The 25,834-nt window shown below is 40.5% G+C and overlaps 1 protein-coding gene across 1 annotated transcript; it reads left to right on the top strand.

Annotated features, from left to right (window-relative positions):
• Nucleotides 1-2,450: 2,450 nt before the first annotated feature.
• Nucleotides 2,451-25,798, top strand: LOC148346467 (desmin-like). The gene is made up of 11 exons (XM_088325342.1): nt 2,451-2,635; nt 6,894-7,056; nt 11,576-11,725; nt 14,253-14,372; nt 15,934-16,029; nt 17,649-17,783; nt 17,856-17,966; nt 20,734-20,844; nt 22,298-22,422; nt 22,498-23,277; nt 25,703-25,798. The coding sequence occupies exons 1-11, from the start codon at nt 2,451-2,453 to the stop codon at nt 25,737-25,739; spliced, it is 2,013 nt and encodes a 670-aa protein (XP_088181468.1). The 3' UTR covers nt 25,740-25,798.
• Nucleotides 25,799-25,834: the final 36 nt, after the last annotated feature.

Here is a 25,834-nt window from a genome sequence, read left to right on the forward strand (position 1 = left end):
GATCTGGTTCTAAGATGTCCCCGTTGTCTATGCACACATTATGCAGAAAGGCACAGGATGCAATTACTTGGGGGTCAAATGTGGGTCCAACTTCCATAGCCTTAAACAGTGTCGACCTCCGTGTTTTCATGATCCCAAAAGCTCTCTCTGTGACTGATCGTCCCTTAGAATGGTGGTGATTGAACCTTTGTTGCATCCTGCCATTAACAGGGTCCCTGTAAGGTGTGATGAGGCAAATCGGTGTCTCTAAACACTGGTATCCTCCATCACCCAACAGGAAGTACCCGCTTGGTAAATACCTTTGATCAGTATAAAAGGAGCTGCTCTTCAAAATCCGTTTATCATGGACAGACCCTGGATATCCCACAAATATATCCAAAAACCGCCCAGAGGAGTCACAAATGGCCTGCTTGTTTATAGAATAGAAGCCTTTGTAGTTCAAGTAGTCCAATCTATGGTGTGTTGGGGACTTAATACGTATGTGGCATTCATCAATTGCGCCTGCAGCCTTGTACCACATAGTTGTCCAAACCCATGACCCACAGTGTCCAAATTTGCAGGGCTTGGAAAGTCTATGGCTTTTGGTAAGTTCTTCCAGATTAACTGGGCAACCCGGTAAACAAGTCTGTGTACGGTGGACCTGGGTACACTGAAGACCCGTGACACCACACGGTAGGACAGACCAGTACACGTAGATCAGGACCGCCAGCTCATGGTCCCAGTTGTGGTCCTGTTCCCTCTTCAGCAGCTCCTACAGGGCATGCATGGCCTACCTGCTCAGCCTGAAGTCTTGGATGAGTTCAGACTCCACATCGGATCATAAGCGCAGGATGGGAACATTCCTGTCCAACCTACAGTAGTTTATGGGACGGCCACTCTGGAAAAGAATAAACATTTTAGGAATTAATGTTGGCATGGAAAAGAAAATGACAGCTTTTCACTGTTTACTGTGACTATGCATATTGAAAAATGTAGGAATGATCTATTTTACGTCTAATGACAACTCAGTTGAATTAAATTAAGAACAAAGATGTGTGGGTGCTATGGGGAAAGTTTGTTAACGATATTACGTCAGCTTTATAAGTGTCGTGTACTGTTTTTGTTTGTTTACTTTTCATCCTGTCCCACGTTAAACACCCCTACTATATTGCATAAAATGGCAATAAGATACTAATGAGTAGGATATTATTTATTTCTACAGAATCATAGGGTATTATGTGAACGTGGGTTGTACGATAACCCTTCCTGTATTTTACCAAACACGTCATTTTTTAATGTGTGGACGTACCTTGTAATGATGCATCAGGGCTGCATGGCGCCGAAGCCGTCTTATTCTCCTCCGTTGATTGGAGAGACGGAGAAAAGTGATAAGCACCCAGGGGATCGGTGATGACACTGATGTAGCTGGCATTTTTAACTTTGAACGGACTCTCCAACTCAAGTTGTTTACATGTGACGTAAGGCCAATACGTCACTGAGGTCTACAGCCAATTAATATTACCGCCATCTCCTGGACTAGGGTGGAACCTTGCAAGTGCCGTCCAATTTCTTAGGCGACAATGTTCACTTGCACTCCTCTCACTGAGGGGACTTCCCTAAGGAGGGACCTCACTGAAGGGTTCTTAGTGCCAAGTGAGAGGAATGGGATTGGGCCTAAATATAGTGGAAGCTGGAGCTCTTGTTGGTGATAGAAGTGAGTGGAGAGGTGTTGTAAAAGGACTGTGGGATGTTTGGACGCGTTCTAAGGGTTGGGCAGGGTACCCGTATGATGCCGCAGGGGTAAACCCGTGAAAGCTGTCAAGCCCTGTTGTTGAACACATGAGTTTGTTGTGTCACCCTCATCCGAGTGACATGGCCGCTTTCTTGTGTCCCCCTTCATCTGGAGGGACGAAAGCATGACCGTCTTAGGTGCCAAGGTGCCTAACTTGTTTGGGTGTTTGGGCATTTGAATATAAGCAGGGTTGATATACATATATATTGTTGTGATATATTTTTAGTTTTTCTTCAACTGGCCGCATTAAAAAGCCTGATGCGCTGCATGACATTGAATGAATGCTTGTTTAATGTTTGAATAATGATGCACAAAACATGAATAATGTACAGGGAAGTCTATGCTTACTTGTTCGTTTTGTTTGTATACCCTGACGCACAGTTTTCACAATGCTATGTTGAAAAAGAGGATTCTATTGCAATTAAAATCAAAGACATCTCTTAAAGAATGCAGTTTAATGTTTTCACTGTCACATCGCGTCCTCCACACACTTATGAGGCCAGTCTATCATACGTGTTAATTGCTTTGCATAACTTCGATAGATGCTTTGCTTGCATGATACGCCACGCATGGGATGGTCACTTCTGACATTCCTGTGGAATTCCAGGGAAGGGCCAGAAAATATAAAGACTCGCTGATGCCTGTCAAAATGTGAGGGACTTGCAGAAGAATCGGCATGATGAGCTCAACCCCGGACAAGATTTCTTCCTACCGCCGTCAATTTGATAACAATATCATGAACGGGACTGCCTACCGATTGCAGTTGCGCGGTGCGTCTCCGATGGGGCAGGAAAACCAACACCAGTCTGCCAACCTCACCTGGAAAGGGCGGAAGGGGTTATCTGAGAGGTCTCAGCAAATCAGGTTAGTCATTTTTCAAAGGAAATAGTTTTGTTTTAATTACATTAGAACGTGGGTGTCGAACTTATTTTAGGTCAGGGGTCACATGGTAGAAAAAACACTCTTACGGGGGCTAGTCTTGTCAAGTAGTGGCATAGAAAGTGTGCCGTAATGCTGGTCTACTAGTGATCCCAAGAGCCAAGAAGAGATCCGCAGGTTCGAGAGCGTTTTCCATTCGGGCCCCGGTGCTGCCACTGAGGTTCGATCTGCAAACTCAGTGAAACTGTTTAAATCTAGGCTTAAAACACACTTATAGGTCATCCGTAAGCTGTAATTATATCTTTTACGTTGACAATATCAGTGTATTGTTATCGCAACTTCCGTTGTAGCCTGGTCATCCTGGAAGGGGGATTGCCTCATGTTTAGTTCTTTCTCAAGGTTTCTTTATTTTCCTCACATTGAGGTTTTTGAGTTTTTCCTTGCCCTCATCTAGGTTTTAGATCCGGGGATGGTGTCATAAAAGTCTGTGGTTGGCAATAATCTGTGGTCTGTGCAGCCCTTTGAGACTCCTTGTGATTAAGGGCATCACAAATAAACATGACTTGAGTTGCCGGGAGGGCTGAGGGTCTTTTCGGAGAATCAGTTAAATGATGGTCATAAAATGATTGAGGTAATGGCTGTCCTTAAAGGGCCTGATGTCACTTAGAAATTTGACTACATTTAAACGGTTTGTAAAATAAATGAAACTACTCCATGTAAAGTAACTCTGCATTTATTAAATATTGAAGTCATGAACATTTCAGTTGCATTGAAAAAGTCACTACTCATGTATACCGGTAATGTGTTATGGATTAAATACAGTGACGACTTTTAATACGAGCTAACAGAAATTCGAGATACGAGATGTCTTTCCGGCCAAAAATGTTCCCGACATGCGAGAAACAAATAAGTTACCAGACGTTATCGATAGTCCTTTTTGTTATCATTTTATTTATCCATCCATTATCTGGACCGCTTATCTTCAGTAGGGTTGCGGGAGCCCTCGAGCCCATCTCAGCTGTCTTCGGGCAATGGGCAAGGGACACCCTGAACTGCTTGCCAGCCAGTTGCAGGGCACATTTTATTCATCTTATTACTGTATTTTTTATGTCAAATTACTATTTCAAAGGGTTCTTAATGATCAGGAAGAGGTGTTTTACAGCAATTTGGTGTTAATTTGGATGATTTTGGGAGGGTGGGAACAAATTAACTCGTTCAGTTATTTATTTTTGGAAAATACGCTTGAGGTAGAAGCTACTCTAGATACGAACCTAATGCAGAAACAAATTAATCTCGTATATATTTATATTATATTATTAAGAGGAATCACTGAATAACAAAAATCTTGTTGGACAAGGTTAGGATCATTTACTTCCCAATTCCACTTAGAGATGCTGGTATGCTAGCGTGCAGTGGTGCTGAGCTGTCACTTTGCAGATATTGTGGGAAATATAGTTTTTGGTCAAATCACCTTATTGCCCCACTTAGTTTTAGAGGCTCAGACATTGTAATTCTCGCTTGCCACATAAAATGATGCGGCAGGCCACATTTAGAATAGAATAGAATAGAGAATAGAATATACCTTTATTGTCATTGTTACAAAATGGGTTAACATATTCTGACAACGAAATTGGGCATGACACTCCAGTTTACACATTCACAGTGAGGTATGAGCCAAGAAGATAAAGAAACAGAGAAGATAAGGTTATAAAACAAGGGGGGTAAGTCAGCATGTGGGATGTTACATACAGTGTTATCGTGATACCGTTGGTATCGTAAGGGTTGTGCAATATTGCATTTGGTGCAAAAGTCATCATAGTGCAAAAAAAAATAGTCAGCATGTGCATTGGTTCAAACATAGTCATCATAGTGCAGAAATAAAGAAATGGTCAGACATTGTGCAAGGTGAGCAGTAAACATAGTGCAGTCACATGTGCAAGAACATAGACATGAGTACCATTATATTCGTATGAGGTAGTGTTGGCAAGAGTTTTCAGTTTTTTTGTGCGGTGTCTGTTTTGAGCAGTGAACAAACAGTGCAGTCAGCATGTCCGTGAGTACCATTTTACAGTTGTGTGAGGTAGTTTTTTGCAAGAGTTTTCAGTTTTTTGTGCGGTGTCTGTTTAGGGTGGTAATGGCTGTGGGAAGAAACTGTCTCTGAGTCTTGTTTGTTTTTGCTTTGTGTGACCTGTAGCGCTTGCCGGAAGGCAGCAGGTCGAAGAGGTGGTGGCCGGGGTGAGAAAAGTCCTTGATGATGTTTTCTGCTCTGCTGAGGTAGCGAGAGCAGGCAATGTCCTCCAGACTGGGCAGGGAGCAACCGACAATTTTCTGGGCTGTTTTGATGATCCTCTGGGGCTTTTTCCTGTCTGCTGCTGTGCACCCAGCATACCACACCGTAATGCAATATGTTAGAATGCTCTCCACTGTGGCTTTGTAAAAGGACACCTGCAGCTGCTGTTTTAGATTATTTTTCCTGAGAAATCTCAGGAAGTGCAGTCGCTGCTGGGCCTTCCCTACCACCGCTCTGGTGTTTGCAGACCAGGAGAGGTCGTTGGAGATGTGCACACCCAGAAATTTGAAGGAGTGGACTCTCTCTACACAGTCTCCTTTTATGATGAGTGGTTCTGGATTCCTGCCATTCCTTCTGAAATCCAGAATCAGTTCTTTTGTTTTTGTGGTGTTCAGTATGAGGTGGTTTTCTGAACACCACGTTGAAAGTGACTCCACCTCATCCCTGTATGCCGCCTCGTCCCCTTCAGAGATGAGGCCGATCAAGGTGGTATCGTCAGCGAACTTAATTATAGTGTTTGTGGGGTGGGTCGGTGAGCAGTCGGAGCTGTAGAGGGTGAAAAGCAGGGGGCTCATTGCACAACCTTGGGGTGAGCCAGTGTTCAGTGTTAGGGTGGGAGAGACATGGGTACTGAGTTTTACGGACTGTGGGCGGTTGGAGAGGAAGTCCATTATCCAGTGGCAGATGCAGGGAGAGAGTCCTAGGTGTGCAAGTTTCTCCACCAGGATAATGGTGTTGAAGGCTGAGCTGAAGTCCAGAAAGAGCATTCTGACGTAGCTCCCCCGGTGGTCCAGGTGTTTCAGCACGGTGTGAAGTGCTGTGTTTATGGCGTCGTCAGTGGAGCCCTGTAGGCATACTGGTGGGGGTCCAGTGTGAGTGGCAGGGAGTTTTTGATGTGCTGAGACACTAACCTCTTGAAGCACTTCATGACCACAGGCGTAAGAGCGACAGGCCTGTAGTCGTTGAGGCTTTCCACTGCTGACTTTTTGGGGATGGGAATGATGGTGGAGGTTTTGAGGCAAGGTGGGACGGTCGCCTGTGACAGGGACCGGTGAAGATGGTGGTGAAGACCCCAGCCAGCGGATCGGAACAGTCCCTGAGTACCCTCCCTGGTACTCCATCCGGGCCAGTTGCCTTCCTGGGGTTTATGGTTTTCAGTGCACGCCTAACTTCGTGCTCCTGAAATGTGAGTGAGTAGCTGCTGGTTGTTGGTGGGTGTGATGTGGCTGTTTGTGGCCTTCCAGCTTCAAAGCGAGCGAAGAACTGATTAAGGTCCGCAGCTAGTGAAGCCTCAGCCTCAACAGTTTATCCCGGAGACCATGAGTTTGAAACACGTGTTTCAGTGTTTATCAACTATGCATTTGTAAAAATGTATAGCAAAACAAGTGAACGTATTTCCACTACAGTTTATTTCACTCTGGAAAACAGAAAAGTGACAAAAATGGCATACAAACACTAATTTATATGTTTGAATTAATGATTAAAGATTAGTTCTAAATGTCTACCTGAATATGGGAGCTTGACTTTTCAATTTCATATGTATTGTAGAAAGGAGCTAAATCAGGGGTCTCAAACTCAATTTACTTGAGGGCCATTGGATCTAGGGTCTTGATGAGATTGAGCCTCTACAAGAAAACCTCTCATTAAAAAATTGACCACTAGATACCAGTGTTGTGTAGTGCTAGAAATTAGCGCTAAAAAGCACCGCAAAGAATACTAACTACTGAGGCTCGGTGACCAAAAAGCGGTTGATTAATGGCAGTTGGCATTTAGAGGGCGCCTAGCTTTGTCAACATCCAGTGCAAATTTAAAACGGTTAGTCATTGTGTCTCCTTTTTCTCTTGTGCTTCTCTCAGCATTGTCTCTCAGGCCACTTAAAAGTGATGTCGTGTGACATGAGTTTGACAGATGTGTATTTGTCGTATTTTTGCAATGTGTGCTTTTTTTGGACAGTACCAGCGTGGGGGCCCTGTGCTATGGCATGTCAGGAGGACTCGGACAAAAATTGGACTTGGACATGGCTTCGGCCGAGAACCAGGCTTTCATGACAACCCGGACTGGCGAGCACCAGGAGATGATGGCCCTCAATGACCGTCTGGCAGTGTACATTGAAAAGGTCTATGTTAAATTTAGTAGTAGATGATTATTACCATACTTTCTTGTTACACCTCGGTCAGCGCCTAGCTGCTGACTTGGAACTGGTGCCCACCAGGGAATCTGACTATTTTGATCAAAACTAAACATTGCGAGGGCCAAGGCTGGTGATGACCCGATGTGAATTCTGACCAGTGCTCTGAATGTCGAAGACATTGAGCTAACTAAGACTTTCTTCCGTAGCCAAATGCCTCATTATCTAATTAGTGATGCGCATGAATGGATAAACAATATTCAAACTGTCCCTATCCACCATCTAGCGAAAGCACAGCCAAAAAAATGTACTTGGCAGAATCAGCGGGGAAATGTCTAGTACGGAAAAGTAACACATTGTGCCAAAATTTAGACAACTGTTTGCGAATTATGTCTCTAGCTTTCAATCATAATCAACTAGCACACCTGTAAGTGTTCATCAAATTTGTATTAACATAGACACAGGAGCATGAAAAAAAACACATATAATGAAACTCTATGTACTTTTATCACTAAAATTCAGAAGCCTGACAATCACAACAGCCTGTAGACATGCTGAGCCATGCGGCTGATTTTAAGCTCTCCCATCCCTTGCACACATGACAAAGTGATAGAGACGACACCAAGTAATGCTACTACTACATAAAATATCGTTATACATGCCTACACCAGGTACTTAATGAGGAGGGGTACACAATAAGTATTGGGCTGACAGTAATCTGACGGATAACAGCCTAATATGACATCAGTTTTTTTCCCATAGGAGTAACATACCCGATAATTAGTCACCTACTGCCACACTAGAATAGTCAATCAGCCACCATTATTCAAATCAAAATTCATTTTATAGCACCTGTTGGACTGGAACTCAAAGTGCTGTATAAAACACATTTACATAAAAAACCTGATTTTGTAAACTCAATCATGACATAGATTCCGTTCCTGATTTACTATGTGGTTGCAACTCAATTATTAGATACATAACTAAGCTTCACTGCAGTAGTTGCGGGTGCAAATTGAAATCACAATTAAAGGAGAAAAATTAAATTACTAGTAGCTTTTAAGTCAAAAACCAAATTATCCATCCAACCCCTGTACACCTACTACCCAAAAGTAAAAAAAATATATTAAAACCGATTTGAATTTTCAGTTTAATGAGTTGTAGGAAAACTGGAGTATGAGATAGCAGTGATGATGAATACAAAAATGACATGAAAATCATAAACCAATTGAATTTACTGCTTCATAAAAAAGTTATTTTCCTCTGTATTGTAAATACCCATTAGTTATCATTTTAAACATCATATCCAATGAGCGGAATGACACTTAACTCAGATAAAAACGGCGACCAGATGATATAAGTGCTGTATCTGAGGCAGATCAAGAAGCGTCTCCTGCTACTCATAACCATGGGAACAAGTACTATCAATTTCATGTGGGAGCAAACCGCCTACCCAAAAAAACACCTGAGGAGGGATAAGCGCCGTGTAGACTGCTATATTTGCCCAAGATACACAACAGGAAGTGGTACCCTGACGACGCTGGTGCTTAAGGGATCTGTAAGCTATGACATTGGTTTATCTATTAAATTTTAGATACAAAAATAAACAAAACTTAAATTCCTTTACAGGACAAAAATCCTTCAAGATGTTGTGTATTCATTTTTCATACTGAAATCAGACCCAGAGGCTTGATACTTACTGGTTAGCAGCTTCAAGGCTTTTAAAACCTTTTTTTTTGTTGTTAAAATGGAAACCCAAAAAACATATATTTACATTTTCGCGCTATGGGACAATGCTTCTGAGAACGTATTTATACGTTATAGCACTGAATGAGTTAAGCATATAACACGACAAAGTTTTGTAAATGTGTGTTTTGAGTTTTAGCAACCAAGCAGCGCCTGCACGGCTACTGTTGAGCAAAGGGGCTAACCTCTTGAATAACTAAATACTTTAATGTATTGATGAAGATATGACCAATTTGTTGAATCGTCTCATACGTGTTCAAAGAATGCAGGAATCAAATGACGTAAGAGGGAGTTCTTTTTTATTGATACACAATTTCAACAAGAAACTCAGCGAACCTCAGATATGCGTGGGTCTTTATAGTTTTCAACATAGCACGTGTACCCAGTTTGGCCTCGTCCCTTTTCACGCTACACCCTTTCGGTCCTTATTTGGAAGTGTTTTTAAGTTTATGCCAGTTTATGTCACCTTGCCCTTTGCCATTATCTCTTGTCCTCCCTAAGGGGCCGGTCACACAGACATTTGTGGCTGAATCACGTCCGGAAATTTCTGCCTTTGAGGCGGACGCTATTGGACGCATTGAGTTCGCCATTTAGACGAGATACAGCTGTGCTTAACACGAGGTCGGAAATTCGCGCGCGGGTGGCAGCGCGAAAATGTTTTGCTCTGCTCAATTCTTCAGAGCGCGGGTACACAGCCTTTCACGAGTGTATTGAGGCTGAACCACGGCCAGAAACTTCTGGCCGTGAAGCAGATGCTGTTGGGCGTTTTGAGACCGCCATATAGACGAGATAGAGCAGTGCTTTACTCGCGGTCGGAAATTTTCACGTGGTTGGCCGCGCTCAAAACTTTTGAGCTGCTCAAAAGTTTGAGCACGTGTTAAACCGCGTGCCACACACGTGGTCAACACGAGGTAATGACGCGGAAATGACGCGGAACGACGTGCTCTGGCCGCGGCCAGGGCGTGGTTACACATGGGTAGGACGGGAAATTTCAGCGGGTAATCGTGGGTGGAGCATGGTAATAGCATGTTCTGCGCCTGTATCGCGGTGTTATTACGTGAAATTAGCGTGTTACGCGTGTGACGGTCAAACGCCTTTCTCCGCGTACAAACAGCGTGAATGCCGAGCACACGTCAGTTGTGCTCGAGACGTCAAGGGGGTGAACATGGATCCCCGTCAGCGTAGTGACCTCATCTTAATCCATTTTTATTTCTTGACATTTCTTTTCAAGATAATAAAATAAAAATGATGCCATAGCTTGAAATCTTGATCTTCACGGGACTGTGTCTTGTGCGGTTATGATTTCTACAGCCCGGTGCCGAGATTGGCATCCCCTCGCTACTACAACCACTTTTACCTCGTTTTATCTCACTTTTAGGGAATGTAATGGCGAACATATGACCAAAACCACTTCATCTTGCATTTGTTGGAAATGTAATACAACTTAAACCATTCCATCTTTGTTTTTGTTGTGAACGTAATCGAACGGTAAATCCTCCCCCCCCTCGCGTGAACGCGCATTCTGCTGCGCTTCCAACGAAAGCGATCGTATTCTATATAAAACGCTTATTAAAACAATAAAGCGAGCTAATTATAACAATTGGGAGATCCTAGTCTATATAACGCGTTTATTTAAACAATAAAGTGCGATCGTATTCTACAAAATGCGTTTGTTAACACGGATGAAAAAGTCACCAACGTCAATGTACGCTTCCCACAAAAGCGATTGCAGCAGAATGCGCGTTCACGCGAGGGGGTGGGGGGGTGTTTGTGTTGCGTAGGAGTCGGATTTGGGCACAACACCGGCTCGGGAGCTTTTATACCCGTGGTCCACACGAGAAAATGACGCAGAAATGACGCGATGAGGAAGCGGAACAGTCGCCGGCGTGTTTTGCGGGCATACCACCGATGAACAGCGGGTTGGCCAATTTTGCGCATTTTCCATCGCGGGCAACCACGGGCAAAAAAAAAACGCAAAATTTTAGCCGTGATTCAGCCGCAAATGTCTGTGTGACCGGCCCCTTAAGGAGGATTGTTTATACTAATTTGTCCGCCGAGACCTTCCCGAGATGTAAGCAACATTTCTCCCAACTGTAAGCAAGTCTTTCTACATTTCTTTCTAAATGTATGCAAATCTATTCTACAAATGCAAGTTTATTCTCTACAACAGTATCACAAAAGCAAAAGGATGTAACATCATCACCATTAAGTTTGTTTTCAACAAAAATATGAAAGTATTGTACAATGTGAATGTAAGCACAACAGGCCTACTTAGAATTTCAATCTGAAAGAGTTTTCTCCGTGATCTAGGTTCTAGTCCTGCTAACCAGTATTATCTTGTTTTGTGTGAGTGAACAAACCCAGACTTAGAAGATGTCATGGAGAGGGACGGCACCGAACCCTAACTTGTTAGAATGATTTTGTTTGTAGTAGTCATACTTGGTCTCCTCTATCACTTTGCCATGTGCGCAAGGGATGGGAGGGCTTAAATCAAAGCTCCTGAATTCTAGTCATTACAGTACATAGTTTTGAGAATGTTTTGTTCTACTCCTGAGTATATGTTAATGCCAATTTCAAAAATATTGACTGTGCTATTTGATTTAAGATCAATTTATGGCCTGCAGCATAAAATTCAGTGCAGCTTGTACAAACATAAACTTAAGTTCCTTAAATGTATGCATGCTACTTTTAACCAGGTGAGCTCTGTACTCCAGAATATATGGTAATACAAACTTAATTTACTTTGTTTCTCTGCTTTAAGGTTCGCACTCTGGAGTCCAAAAACAAGATCCTGGAAGTTGAGATTGAGGCATTGAAGGGACACCGGGTGCGTCCGTCGGGTCTGAGGCAGCTGTACGAAGGCCAGCTGATGGACCTCAACCGGGCTGCTGATCGAATCAGAATCCAGAGGGTCCGCAATCCAATACACACATCTTTGAATACATGCACTTATACTAGTCAAGTCATATTTATTTGTATAGCCCTTAATCACAAGAAGTCTCAAAGGGCAGACTATTAATACACCATCCCCTGATCTTAAACCTACATGAGGGCATGGAAAAACTCAAAACCTCAGCATGAAGAAACCTTAAAAAGGGGCCGTGCAACGAGTCAAAAACTCCCTACTTAAATTTGGTTTTTTTCATTACCCGCCCTCCTAGTATAAAAGTGATTTTCGGCAATTTGAACTATGAATTTGTGAATCAAACAACTTTGTTCCGTTCCTCAATTGTGCGCAGAATATAAAACCTTGACCGGCACTTCTCATACCGTTTCACAATTCAGATGGGTGAAGGAAAAGTAATTCCCCTTCAATATATTTGTATAAATTTGGGGTCATCCAGACAATTTTGGGTTTTTCATCAGAAGTCACACTTTTATTTTTTAAACGAGTCCTTCTATGTCTGTGTTCTTTTGCCTATATGAATCTTCCTTTGGTTGTTCAGATTCAGATATGGCTTTTTCTTTACCACTTTACCTTGAAGGCCCGTATTTCAGAGTCGCCTCTTCAATGTAGATGTTGACGCTGCTGTTTTGAGGGTAGTATAGAACTAAGCACCTAGTTGAGGACCTGTGAGGTGTTTGTTTTAAACTAGTCAATTCAAGTCATTTTTATTTGTATAGCCCTTAATCACAAAGAGTCTCAAAGGGCTGCACAGATTATTATTTCAGACAACAGTATTATTACACCATCCCCTGATCTGAAACCAACATGAGGGCAAGGAAAAACTCAAAAACCTCAACATGAGGAAAATGAAGAAACCTTGAGAAGGGACCGCACATGTCGTAATCCCCCTTTCAGGATGACCAGGCTGCAATGGATGTTGCAATTACAAATAGAGAGACTACAGAGATATTGTCAACTAGACTCCAATGTACTAGTCCTTTTGCCACTTATCTTTCGACCCTGGTTAGACCCTGTTTGTGATGTTCTCTGAAGGTAGTAGTAAACACCGCTGCAGGAGATCTTCAGTTTCTTGGCAATTTCTCGCATGGGATAGCCTTCATTTCTTGGTTCAAGAATAGACTGAGTTTCACATGAAACCTCTTTTTTCTGGCCAGTTTAAAAGTATAGTCACAACCACAGATGTAATGCTCCATATACTTGACTAGCTCCCAAGGAAGGTTAGTGTTTTAGTCAAGTCATTCATATTTTTATAGACAAAGAGTCTCAAAGGGCTGCACAGACTATTATGACACCATCGCCTGATCTAGAACCTACACCAAGGCAAATAATACACAGATATTTGTCTACATAAAATATATGGGTTATTCATATGCAATAGAATAGAAGTGTGTTTTAAGCTTAGATTTAAACATTTCCACTGAGGTTGCTGATGGGATCTCAGGGGGAAGAGCATTCCACAGCACCGGGGCCCGAATGGTGAATGCTCTCAAACCTTCTTCTTGGCTCTTGGGTTCACTAGTAGACCAGCATTTTCAGAGCGAAGGCTCCGGACGGGAACATACGGGGAAATTAAATCTGAAATATATGACGGAGCAAGTCCCTGCATGATTTTGTATACTACCAACAGAACCTTGAAATCACATCTTGAGTTAACAGGGAGCCAATGCAGGTTAGCTAAAATCGTGGTAATGTCATCAAACTTTCTTGTCTTAGTTCAAAGCCTCACTGCAGCATTTTGTACCAGCTGAAGGCTCTTGATTTTGGACTTCGGGAAACCGGAGAGTAGTGCATTTCAGTAATTGAGACGGGAGGTAACAAACGCGTGAATTATAATCTCAACATCCGACTGAGACAGCATAGAGCAAATTTTAGCAATGTATCGAAGATGGAAAAAAAGCTGTTCTAGTAATATTCTTAACGTGTGTTTGAAAGGACAGATCGGGGTCAAATATGACACCTAAATTTTTGACTGAGTCACTCTGGGTGATATTACATTTGTCAATGTTCAGAGCAGTTTTTGAGAACAAGTTACGGCATTTAGATGGACCAATAACTAACATTTCGGTCTTTTTAGAGTTAAGGCGCAAGAAGTTGAGTGACATTCATTCTTTTATCTCAGTGAGGCAGGCCTCCAAATTTCCAGTTTAGTGTGGCAGATTCCTTCATCGGAAGATAAAGTTGAGTGTCCTCTGCGTAGCAATGGAAACTGATATTATACTTGCAAATAATATCACCTAATGGAAGCATGTAAATGCTGAAAAGGGGGCCAAGTACTGAACCCTGTGGAACACCACAGGTAACACTACAGTAAAGGGCTCAGATGCTAAATATATATATATATATATATATATATATATATAACAGTCATTTGCTGCCAAAATAGTCATTTAAAGTGTTAACTAAGTATGCAGTGTATTTCTGAGTTTCATTTAATCTTCATTGACACCAAAAAATCCTTCAAAAATAAGGACATTTCTAAGCGACCCCAAACTTTTGAACAGTAGTGTATGTATTGGGTGTGTTTCTACAGGACTCCTCTTTGGCTGCCAAGGAGGCCATGTTGGGGCAGCTGGGCCTACTCAAGACTAAATATGAAGAGACCGCGAAAGCTCGGGAAATGGCAGAGGCCGAGATCAACGCACTCCGCCCGGTAAAGAATTTATTTAATTCTGTTTCTGTATACATGTATAACAAAAAAACTGTATTTCAGCATTCTATTATTTTGAGTTGCTAATTTGATTTGGCTACCTTGTAACTAGGCAGAATTTCTAGATGCTTTTTCTTCCGTTACTAGTTGGGCAACTACATGAAAGCAGAGTGGATTGAGTGCACTTCATGCTACTCCTGACGCAGTAGTTCGTCCAAATTTTGTAACTAGTGCAGCAGTGTCTGAAACTCGTGACAAAAAGTTACCTTCCCCATTTTTTCACGACTTGAAACGCAATAAGACGACTCATCGCAGAAAAAAACATTGTTGCAACGTATTAAGTATTAATAATCAGAATATATAACAGGACAACACTTTAAAATTAGGTTTATAATAAATTTACTTATAACATTTCATTGTATGTATATGACATTGCTGTTTTCCATCTGCCATCAGTATGTACCTGTATTTACTCATCTTCATTCATGCAATGTTTGCGTTGCGTCGTCTGCTACAAGCCACGTGAACTCTTTCCGCGATGCTTTTAATGAACATTTATGTTTTCTAGCGTCATCAATTTTGTGAGCTTCTTTTGTATTTTTCTTCTGGGGTTGAGGTTTTGGCTTGATTCCTAACCACTTATCCATTTTTCTTGTGTTCTCTGTGCGTCTTCTTTGGAAGATGATATGCAAATGCACGACCTTGTGACAAATCGGAAAGTCCGGAAGCACGAAGTTATTCGATGGAGGCTTCTGATTGGCTGCTGAGTATGCAAATTGCCAAACGAACCGAAATTCCAAAATTTCCAAAACGAACGCAGATTTCGAAATTGGAATAAAAAATTTGTATTTGTTAAAAAAAAAATATATATATATGTATATATATATACATATATATATATATATATATATATATATATATATATATATATATATATATATATATATAAAAAAAAATTTTGTTTGTGTTTTTGTTTGTTTGTTTTTTTCCTTGAAAAAGTTGTCGGCCACCCGGACAGAGACGTTTTGAAAAGTTGTACGCCCGATGTAAAAGATGCACTATTTATAGTATTATAGTACTATTTGGATATTATGTTTTATTTGGAAAAAAAAACATTTAGGTACTAGTTTTAGGCATTTGATGAGGCAACTGGAAATTTCTTGCCAATTTAAGGTTTTTATTAAAAGTACGACTTGTAACATGACTATGAATACTTTTGTTTAGCTTTTTTAAATACATTTTTAAACTATGATATTATTATACTCTTTTCGGTTTTCCTTTGGTTGTTTACTACATTTTTGTAACTGCGCGTTGAAAAGAAATCTTGTTTTTACTAAATGTTGTCCTGTAATAAACCTGTTGGCAAACTGCTATACACATACGGATTATATTTGTAGGTTTTTATTATGAAATAATGATTTATTGCCACATATGGTAGATTCAGTCCTCCGTACCAGACGAGTGAGCCAGGTTTCACTGGTTGAGAAATACTGCATTAGGAAATGTTTTGTCTGCGGTAACATTGGGTCATCTATTCCTATTTGAACACAATTCTCTTTAACAGGAAGTGGATAAGGCAACTTCGGTACGTCTTACCCTGGAAAAACAACTGGAGAACCTGGAAATGGAGCTCACATTCCTGCAAAGGGTCCACAAACAGGTCACGAGTCCAAATGTGTCGATCGTCCATGGACGTTTATTGATTTATTAACTCGAACGAGTTGTGAAGCGCCTCTGCTGTTGGGTAGGGGGAAGAGAAGCTCCTGGACTAGCTCTAGGTTTTAGGAGTGGTCAAATGAACAGAGGAAACGCCAGAGTCGAAATTCATTTCATTATAGGAACTAGACGATAGACAACATTGAACATCGATGGTAAAAGAACAGACTTCGGACGTCAAACATAGGACCGCAGGGCGGATCAGGCCCACCAAGGTTTTTAGTTCAGCCCGGGAGACAACACCCAGAGAAGCACAAGAGAAAAATAGCCGAAATATGTCCACTCGATGTTGACAAACCCAGGCGCCACTCGCAAAGCAACTGGAGCTATATTATTTGGTCTTTTTAACTTTTTTCTTTTTCTCTGTCCATCTCCTTTTCTGTCTGTTTTTTTTTTCCGTATATCCGTCCACACTTTATTTGTTTTTCTCTCTCGCTTATTTTCTCTCTCTGTTTTCGCTCCCTCTCCTTCCTTTCTTTCTTTTCTTTCTTTCGTTTTATATCCATCACTTTTTCTACTTTCTCTTGATTGTTCTTTCTTTCTTTTTGTATATCTCATCACTCTTTTTCTCTTTCTCTTCATTCTCTATCTTTCTCGCTCACTCATTCTTCTTTTTCTTTTCTGTCTTTTGTATATCTCCATCACTTTTTCTCTTTGTTTGATATACTACTGTAGTTCGCCCTTGTTAGTTTTTTCTACGAATCGGCCCCTGATCTCTAATGAGTTGGACACCCATGGTTTAAGGTGTTGAATGTCAAGCTGTATGTCTGGTTGATCTTCATTTAATAACCCTGCTTTATTTCAATTTATGGCTTATCTACTCTAATTTTAATTGATGAACCTATTTGCCGCAAAATTTGTTTTTATGGGCACGATAGGACTTTAGAATCTAACTTTTTTGAGTCCAGCTTCAGGTTACACAATAATAAATTGAAAATGTAAATGACAATTCAAATGAATGACGAAAATGTTGATCAGATAAGCAAAGGAACCATAATTTTAATGTTATCCAATTCAGGGAATCCTAAATCCATGGAAAGTGTTGATGTGGAGCTCTCTGATGATGAGATCTTGTTCAGATTCTTTGTCTGAGATGGCCCAGGACTCAGAACCCAGAGATTTCCAATCATCCAAGGAATTGAAGAATTTTACCGGGTGGGGGAAAAACTGTCAAACTCCCCCTAGATCGTATTTTTCATCCATTGTGCATCACACCGTCACCAGGTGGAGACAAAACGAACGAAAGAGATTGGTTTTCCTGGCAACAGCTGCTTTTTATAATCTCAGGTCCTCTGTCGTCCACGTTGGCGTGCATGTTCTTCTCACTGCAAGCAATGACTAAAGACTTGCTATTGGTTCTTGTACATATATATTTTTACAAAACCTGATAGAAACAGGAAATAACAAATCACTAATTAAAATCATGTATTTAATTTGATCATTAAGTTATACTGACCACAATGCATTTCCCATGTTAAACAATTCTTTTAAATTGTATTTTTAACTTCCTTTAAGGGAGGGTTGCTGTTGGCTCATATTGAAATTTTCATCCATGATCTAAAGGAAATCGAGGAACTGTGGCAGAAGATAGACTCGGCCTCCTCCAAGGTGGATCTGGCTTTCGGAGTCCCGGACCTGTCCTCGGCCCTCAGGCAGATCCAGTCTCAGTATGACTGCATTGCGGCCAAAAACCTCCAGGTGCAGTGTTAAAAAATGTTGCAGATGTTCTTTGGCTGTACAGAACTTGAAAGTTTTTGGTCCGTTAACTAGGAAATGGACGCTTGGTACAAAGCAAAGTTTCAGGATCTGAACCACGCATCCGCCAAACAAGTCCATGGAGTGCGAGGTTTGAGGGAGGAGATGGGTTGTTATAAGAAGGAGGTGAGTACCGTACTCCACATGCCTGAGAAGTTTCATTTTCTGAAGATAAAATGTTTTAAAACTCAAGTACCCTTAAATAAATGGTGTGTATTACTTAGCTCTTAGAACCAGTTAGAAAAGAAAATTTATTGAGTTTGAGTTTGGGGCGGCAGTAGCTCAGGAGGTAGAGCGCTCGTCTTGGGATAAAGGGATCCCAGTTCGAATCCCGGCTCATCCGTGTTACATGTCGAAGTGTCCTTGGGTAAGACACTGAACCCCTAATACCCCCAATAAGCAGGTTAGCGCCTTACATGGCTGCAAGGCCGCTATTGGGAAATGTGAAGCACATTGTAAAGCGCTTTGGGAAGTCATTGACTTGAAAAGCGCTATATAAATGCAGATCATTTCATTTCATTTAATAATAAGTATACGGCAAATACTTGAACCGTCATATTAACACAGTGGTAGGCAACTATTTGGTGTCTCGGCCACACTGGGCTAAAAAGAATTGTCTTAGAAACCTATCAATTTTTTACATTTATGAATAAATACATACATTTACATGATATATTTATTTTTAGGGTTTTGATAAGATTCATCAAATTTTGAATCGCTCACAACTATCCATCCATCCATTATCTGCTCCGCTTATCATCAGTAGGGTCGCGGGGGTGCTGGAGCCCATCCCAGCAATCTTCGGGCAGTGAGCAGGGGACACCCTGAACTGGTTACCAGCCAGTCGCAGGGCACACAGGGACAGACAACTCACTCGCTCATTCACACCTAGGGACAATTCGGCTAGGCCAATTAACCTGACATGCATGATTTTGGAATGTGGGAGGAAATCAGAGTGCCCGGAGGAAACCCAGGAAAGCACAGGGTGAACATGCAAGCTCCACACAGGAGGTTCGATCTTGCGACCTCAGAACTGTGCAGCACACGCGCTAACCACTGCGCCGCCGTGCTACACCTGCTCACAACTAAAAGTTGTATATTGGGTCCCTGTTTTGAGCACCAAAATGGATATTTAGTTTGGTTAATATTCCTGTCATTGTATTTTTATATTATTTACTTAGTCTGATTTTTGTATTTCTGTAGTATTTTTGAAGTATAACTGTAATTTAATTGTGTTTTTCTACAGTAGTATTTGTGTAGTAGTACTGTTTATCATTATTTTCATAGTATAATTGTTGTAGTGCTTCAATAGTAGTATTAATGTATTTTTGTAGTCCTGTTGAAGTAATTTTACAATATTTCCGTTGTAGCATTTTTGTAGTTTTTCTTTGTCGTCCACTGTATCAATTTCATATTACTGTAGTTGTCTTTAGTATTACAATAGTGGTATCTTTGTAATATTTTGTAATATGACTAATTATATTTCTGTAGTAGTATTATAGTATTACTGAATCATTTTTTAGTATTCCCATTGTATTTTTTTCAGAATGAAAATGTATTAGGTCCCTGCTTTAAAGCACCACATTTGAGATTCAGTTTTGTATTATTTTTGTTGGAGACACAAAGTTGGCAAAGAACACTTTTTTAAATTAGTAGTACTTGATTGACTGTTATATGTATCGTCATTACATTTTGCCCATTTTTGTTTGGTGGGCCGCATGTGGCCTGCGGGCCGTAGTTTGCCCGCCACTGCTTTAACACAACTGAAAGCGTAGAAAACCTATTTTTGTAAAAAAATGTCACCAGAAAAGTCCCGTTTAGGGAAATTACTACATTATAGGAAGCTATGCGTCCCGAGACGAAAATAATGAAAATATATTTAACTTTAAGCTGTGGGAATTTGAGAGGGCGGCGTTGTTCGTCAGCCAAAAATATACGCAGAGACAGAAAAATGGCGGAAAGGCAACCTCCTTTATTCAGCAACATTCAAGCCACGTTCAAAATTCGTCTGAGAGACGCTGGCATTTATACTGTGTTCAACAAGATCACGTGATGGTTTTCTCGGAATTTAAAGGGTTTTTTCCGGCCATGGCTCGCTTAACAACTTGTGATTTCTTGTATCAACATTATCTCATAACATCCTGCCAGATGTCTGTCAGCTCGAAGGCCGCTGACTTGGTTAATCCACAAAAGGAACCCTTATAATGTTACTACTATGTTATTAAAAGGTGTATTATTGGAAGTATGGTTAAATAGACAGTCAACCACTAAAAAAACTACTTTAAGAGAAAATCTCAATGACCAAGCACTTGTGAGCCATTTTCAAAACAGTTCTGTGGGAACCTCCGCTGTCCTTAGGGGGCACACTGGTGCCCGCGGGCATCACGTTGGAGACCCCTGCTCTAACGGCGTGTCATAAATGCAATTTATTCGTGCATTTCATAATTCATTTATTCAGATTTATCAACTCACGTATTTGGTCATTTAGGAAAAACCATTACATTTAAATGAGGAGGCGGGTCAAAGTGGCTGAGCTGTTCATCTATTGGTTGATCATTGTTGAGGAAGACTTAAGAGATTTATATGTTTGTAATAAATTGTGACAAAATGCATAAATATAGGAATACATTGCATATGTCATTAAGACTAATCGGTTTATGAAATTATACGTCATATAAATGTAGGCAGGATTGGTCCTCCATATCTTAAGGTCAAGGGCAGATAATGTTCACATGACGAGGGTGAAATTCCATTGGACAAAAACAATAAACTAAACAAAATAGCAACCTTGTTGCAAGTAGTAGTGAATGGTCAAAATGTGTGATCTTAGTCTTCTTGGATTCTTTTTTTCTAAATTTTTAAATATTTTTTTGATATTTTTCTCTGTGTGAAGATTGTGACCAAGGAACAAGAGTTGGACGCACTGAGGAGCAAAAATGCACAATACGAGGTTCTGATCCAAGATTCGTTGGACAAATACAAGAAGAAGGAAGAGGAGTTGCAGGTTCGGGATCATTTTATTCTTAAGTAAAATAACATTGGGAAGTTTCCTTCATGTTCTCTGGTTGATAAGTGGTCGTCAGCAGATGAAGCCACAGTGTGTGCTCTGCCTAGCTTTGGCGCCAACCAGTGGACATTGGAAAGTTTCCTTCGTGTTCTCTGGTTGATAAGTGGTCATCAGCAGATGAAGCCACAGTGTGTGCTCTGCCTAGCTTCGGCGCCAACCATTGGACATATTTGCAGAGTTTGTACCCGTGCTTGAAATCCTTGAAAATGTTTGGATTTGAATGTTTAAGGTCAGGGAAATACTTGAATTTTGGGCGAACGGCTTGAAATGATTTCCATTGCAGTGTTTCCTGGCAGTCTGACTCCATAGACTATGCTTTTAAATGAAGAACATTTTGAAAGTGCGTAAAAATGACGCAGATGGTGGCTCCAGTCCTCATTATCGAGTAGTCATGAGAAGCGTTACTGCCCCCTACAGTCGTACAGCAGTAATAATATGAAAATTATACAACGAAATACAAAAATGCTACAATGGAAATATTCAAAATTACTTCAACAGGACTACAGAAATACCTTTACAGTAATGCAAAAATACTACTACCGAAAAACTACAACAATTGTACTATGACAATGCTAAAAAAACTAAAAAAAAATGCCATTACAGAAATACTACACAATTAAACTTCAGATTTTGTTTATTGGATGATAAAACACTACATAAAAAATGACTTCGTATTTTTTTGTTTTGCCGGGGATCCTTGAAAAACACATGAAATATAAATTAAACTTTTTAGTGCTATGAATAAATAATAAAATGTAAAAAAAATAAATCTATTTTTAGACATATCTTCTGAAAAACATGCATAAAATATAAATTGAAATAAGAAACAAAAAAGCAATAGATCAGCAGTCTTGGAATAATGCTCCCTGCTTCAAAGCGATCAGTAGAATTAAAACGAGTCCAAATTTGGCTCATTTTTCTGCCTTTTATACATGCAGTACTTTTTTGTTTTCCATATTGAAGTACATTATTACCCAACACCCTTTCGAGCCCTTTCAATTTTTGTAAACAAGTGTGACATTGTTGGAATTATATACATAACCAAGCTGCATGTGAAGTATTGAAGCAGAATGGCAGAATTCCTATCAGTTTATAGCAGCCCTTTGACACAAAGTTGTAGATCATACACAGGTACACAAAATATATGCTAGCACAAGATTGTGACTTTGTCATAAAGCAAACAACCAAAATTATTTTTATCAGCGCCAAATATCTTTTAAAAGGTACTTGAAAAATTGGCCTTGAAAATGCTTCAAAAGTGATTGAGCTTGGTCATTGGAAGTGTAGGTACCCTGTATTTAAAACTGACAGTTATTGTTTGATGTGATGCTCATTTATCTCCTGTACTTCTCTCAACATTCGCTTTGAGCTCAAACTTTCTACCCTGCAGGAGCGCATTGAAGCCCTCAAGATGGAGCTGAAGGTGACCAAAGAAAAGATTGCTTTGCATCTCCGAGAATATCAGGATTTACTCAACGTCAAGATGGCGCTTGAGATTGAAATTACCACATACAGGTTAAACATGAGATATAAATCAACTTTATGGGGGCTTCTTCAAACCTATTTACTGTTCTGCCCCTCATTTCCCAGGAAACTTATTGAAGGAGAAGACCAAAGGTTGAGTGCCATTGTTCACAGCCTGACTTCGGTCCACTGCGCCGCTTCTTCGGTGGAGGTCTTCTCTAAACGCGCCATCCACCCGATGGAAGGCTCCCAAAAACCCTCCAATGGGGTTGAGAATACAGAAGAACAGAATGAGGTAAAGATAAAGGTGGAGAACGTCGTCAAGGATACAGAAGAACAGAACGAGGTGAAGATCCAGGTGGACGAGAACGTCGTGGTGGATACAGAAGAAATAAATGAGGTGAAGATCCAGGTGGACGAGAACGTTGGCGAGGATACAGAAGAACAGAAGAAGGTGAAGATCCAGGTGGACGAGAACGTCGTGGTGGATACAGAGGAACAAATTGAGGTGAAGATCCAGGTGGACGAGACAGAGGAACAGAACGAGGTGAAGATCCAGGTAGACGAGAACGTCGTGGACGCTACAGAAGAACAGAACGAGGTAAAGATCCAGGTGGATGAGAACGTTGTGGTGGATACAGAGGAACAAAATGAGGTGAAGATCCAGTTGGACGAACATGTCGTGGAGGATATAGAAAAACAGAACGAGGTGAAGATCCAGGTGGCTAAAAACGTTGTGGAGGCAAATGAAAAAGCGATTGAGTTTGTTGAAGAAATTGACACTGAGGCAATCGAGGAGGTCGAGCAAACGCAGAGTATGGTTGAAAATATGTCCGACAACAAGACCGAAGAAATAACGCACCAAGACCAAACCATTGAGATATCTGAGAAGACAATCGTCACTTGGTACGTGCTTTTTTTTTTTTTTTTTTTTAATACTCCATTGTTAAAATTAATGTGTTTGGGCTATTCTTACTATTCTGTGCTATTATCAAAAATATTAAATGTTTTAAACATTGCATCTAAAAGAGGGACTTTCACAAAGTATAAATGCAGCTCAGGATTTAATACTGGAAAATATTTACCAATAGACTCAAACATGACGTGGGCCAAATGTCCACCCTGTTACAAGACACTCATTTTTATAACTATTTTAAATGTACTGTTACAGTACTTTTATTTTCAAAATTAAAACAATATTGGTTCCCACTATAAATAAACTTAATAGGGTGGACATTGGGCAGCACGGCGGCGCAGTGGTTAGCGCTTGTGCGGCACAGTTCATGTCATGGGAACCTGTCGTGGGTTCAAATCCAGCTCCAGACTTTCTGTGCGGAGTTTGTATGTTCTCCCCGTGCTTGCGTGGGTTTCCTCCGGGCACTCCGGTTTCCTCCCACATTCCAAAAACATGCATTTCAGGTGAATTGGTCGGTCCAAATTGTCCCTAGGTGTGAATGAGCGAATGAGTTGTCTGTCCCTGTGTGCCCTGCGATTGGCTGGCAACCAGTTCAGGGTGTCCCCTGCCCACTGCCCGAAGATGGCTGGGATGGGCTCCAGCCCCCCCGCGACCCTAATGAGGATAAGCGGTACGGCTAATGAGATGAGAGATGAGATGGGTGGACATTGTATGCCTTTACTCACCGGAAAACATAAAATACTACCAAAAAAAATCTCCTTGAATGATTCCCCTCAAAATAATGTTACATCAAAGAGACGTGATTAAAATGATAGCCCGCGGATGTTTTCTAGAGCGGTGTTTTTCAACCAGTGGGCCAGGGCACACTAGTGTGCCGTGAGACCTTGTCTAGTGTGCCGCTGGAATTTTCCCAATTTTATCTTTCTAAAAAAAATCAGGCCATTATTCAGTATTTTTGCTATCTTCAGACGAGGAACTGTAATAGTCATCCATATCAGTGGGTGGCATTAGATTTTTATATACTTTTTATGTACTAATTATCTGCTCTCGAGGAAGCACAATACATTTAATAACTTAATTTGTTGAACAGAGCGGTTTAAGATTGCTCTATAAATCATAAAATATAAAAGAATGATGTGCTTTATTTAAGTGAACCTCTTTTTATAGACTACCCTACCTATGAGGTAGTGCAGTGAAATATTTGACATCACTTTATTTTCAAACATTTGACGGACGGTGTGCCTCGGAACTTTTTAAAAAAATAAAAGTGTACCTTGGTTCAAAAAGGGTTGAAAACACTGTTCTATCTAAGAGTAACAGGGGGTGGGACGAGGGGTGTTCGGATCACACTAGGACACATCTTAGAAAATAAATGCACTAATAACTGAAATAGACATTATGTAGGGAATATTATCATTAAGGCATTAGAGAAATGAGTAAAACCGTGAATTTGATTATATATGTATTTATATTTAACATAAATCAAACATCACTGGTGACATTATTTTGGTGTACTTGTACTACAATCTGAGTCAATCATCTAAAACTATTGTGTCCTATGGTAGAGGGCAATTAGGTATACAAGAAAATCTTTTAAAAGTATAAGCCCATTTTTACACGAAATATACAATTTTATGTTACTAATGGCCCCAAATAACAGGGAAGACCCAATTGTTGAAGGACAATAGTTTTCCTCTCTAGTCCTTTGCATGTTTGATGAATTCTGGGTATTAATGTTTAAAATCAGTGGCTGGAGATGAAATGTGTTTTTTAAAGGCACAATAGTAGTGACACTTTTGATATTAGACAAAGGTTAAATTTGGGTAATGGTTCGCAAAAAGGCATGTGAAATAAGCATTTATACTTGTACTACGGTGTACCATTTTTAATGTCCAAAGTAAAAAAAATGTACTATACGTACGTAGAATTTTCCATTCATTACGAAGAATACAAACTACGGACACTCAGACTGTCATTTTACTGTTTTGGGTTTAATGATATGTCACTTGGAGCAAGGCTGTTTTTTTTAAGGGACAGTGTGTAATATTTAGTGCCTGCTAGTGGTACAAAAATCTTAAAATTGTGCTGTTTTTCATTTAATATAATAAATCTTGGGTCAAGAAATTTGTATTTCTTAAACTCAGTGGAATCCACATTTAAGTCGCAGCCATGTTTGTCCAACATCCAGCTACCACACACGATAACACAGTGCCATCTATTATCTGCACCACCCATCCTCTGTAGGGTCGCGGAGCAATGCCATCTAGTGGTCAAATATTACACACTGGGGTCTTAATGTTATTGGATCATTAACTTAGCATTTTTTCGCTATTACAGTATTTATCAGATCCATTATTGTGCAAGTGTAACAGCATAAATAGTAAGACTTGGCACCAATGAGATTTCTCTCTGCAGGAGCGAAAAGATGGAAGACCAATCTAGGTTTGAGTGACCAGGAAGTGCCAGCAACACCTGAAGAACAATCATTTCACGAATTCGTGATAAGAGTTGCTACAAAAACATATCAGGGTACTGTATGTTGTTGAG

This window comes from Urocampus carinirostris, chromosome 20, assembly GCF_059441175.1.
Source record: "Urocampus carinirostris isolate Australia breed hairy pipefish chromosome 20, RoL_Ucar_1.0, whole genome shotgun sequence".
Taxonomy (NCBI): Eukaryota; Metazoa; Chordata; class Actinopteri; order Syngnathiformes; family Syngnathidae; genus Urocampus; species Urocampus carinirostris.

Bases quoted from the DNA above. Each gene is read 5' to 3' on its own strand.
- LOC148346467 (XM_088325342.1), top strand. From the start codon at position 2,451: ATGAGCTCAACCCCGGACAAGATTTCTTCCTACCGCCGTCAATTTGAT. The intron at 11,726-14,252 runs GTCCGCAATCCA...GTGTTTCTACAG, and splicing joins ATCGAATCAGAATCCAGAGG to GACTCCTCTTTGGCTGCCAA. The intron at 23,278-25,702 runs GTACGTGCTTTT...TTCTCTCTGCAG, and splicing joins GAGAAGACAATCGTCACTTG to GAGCGAAAAGATGGAAGACC.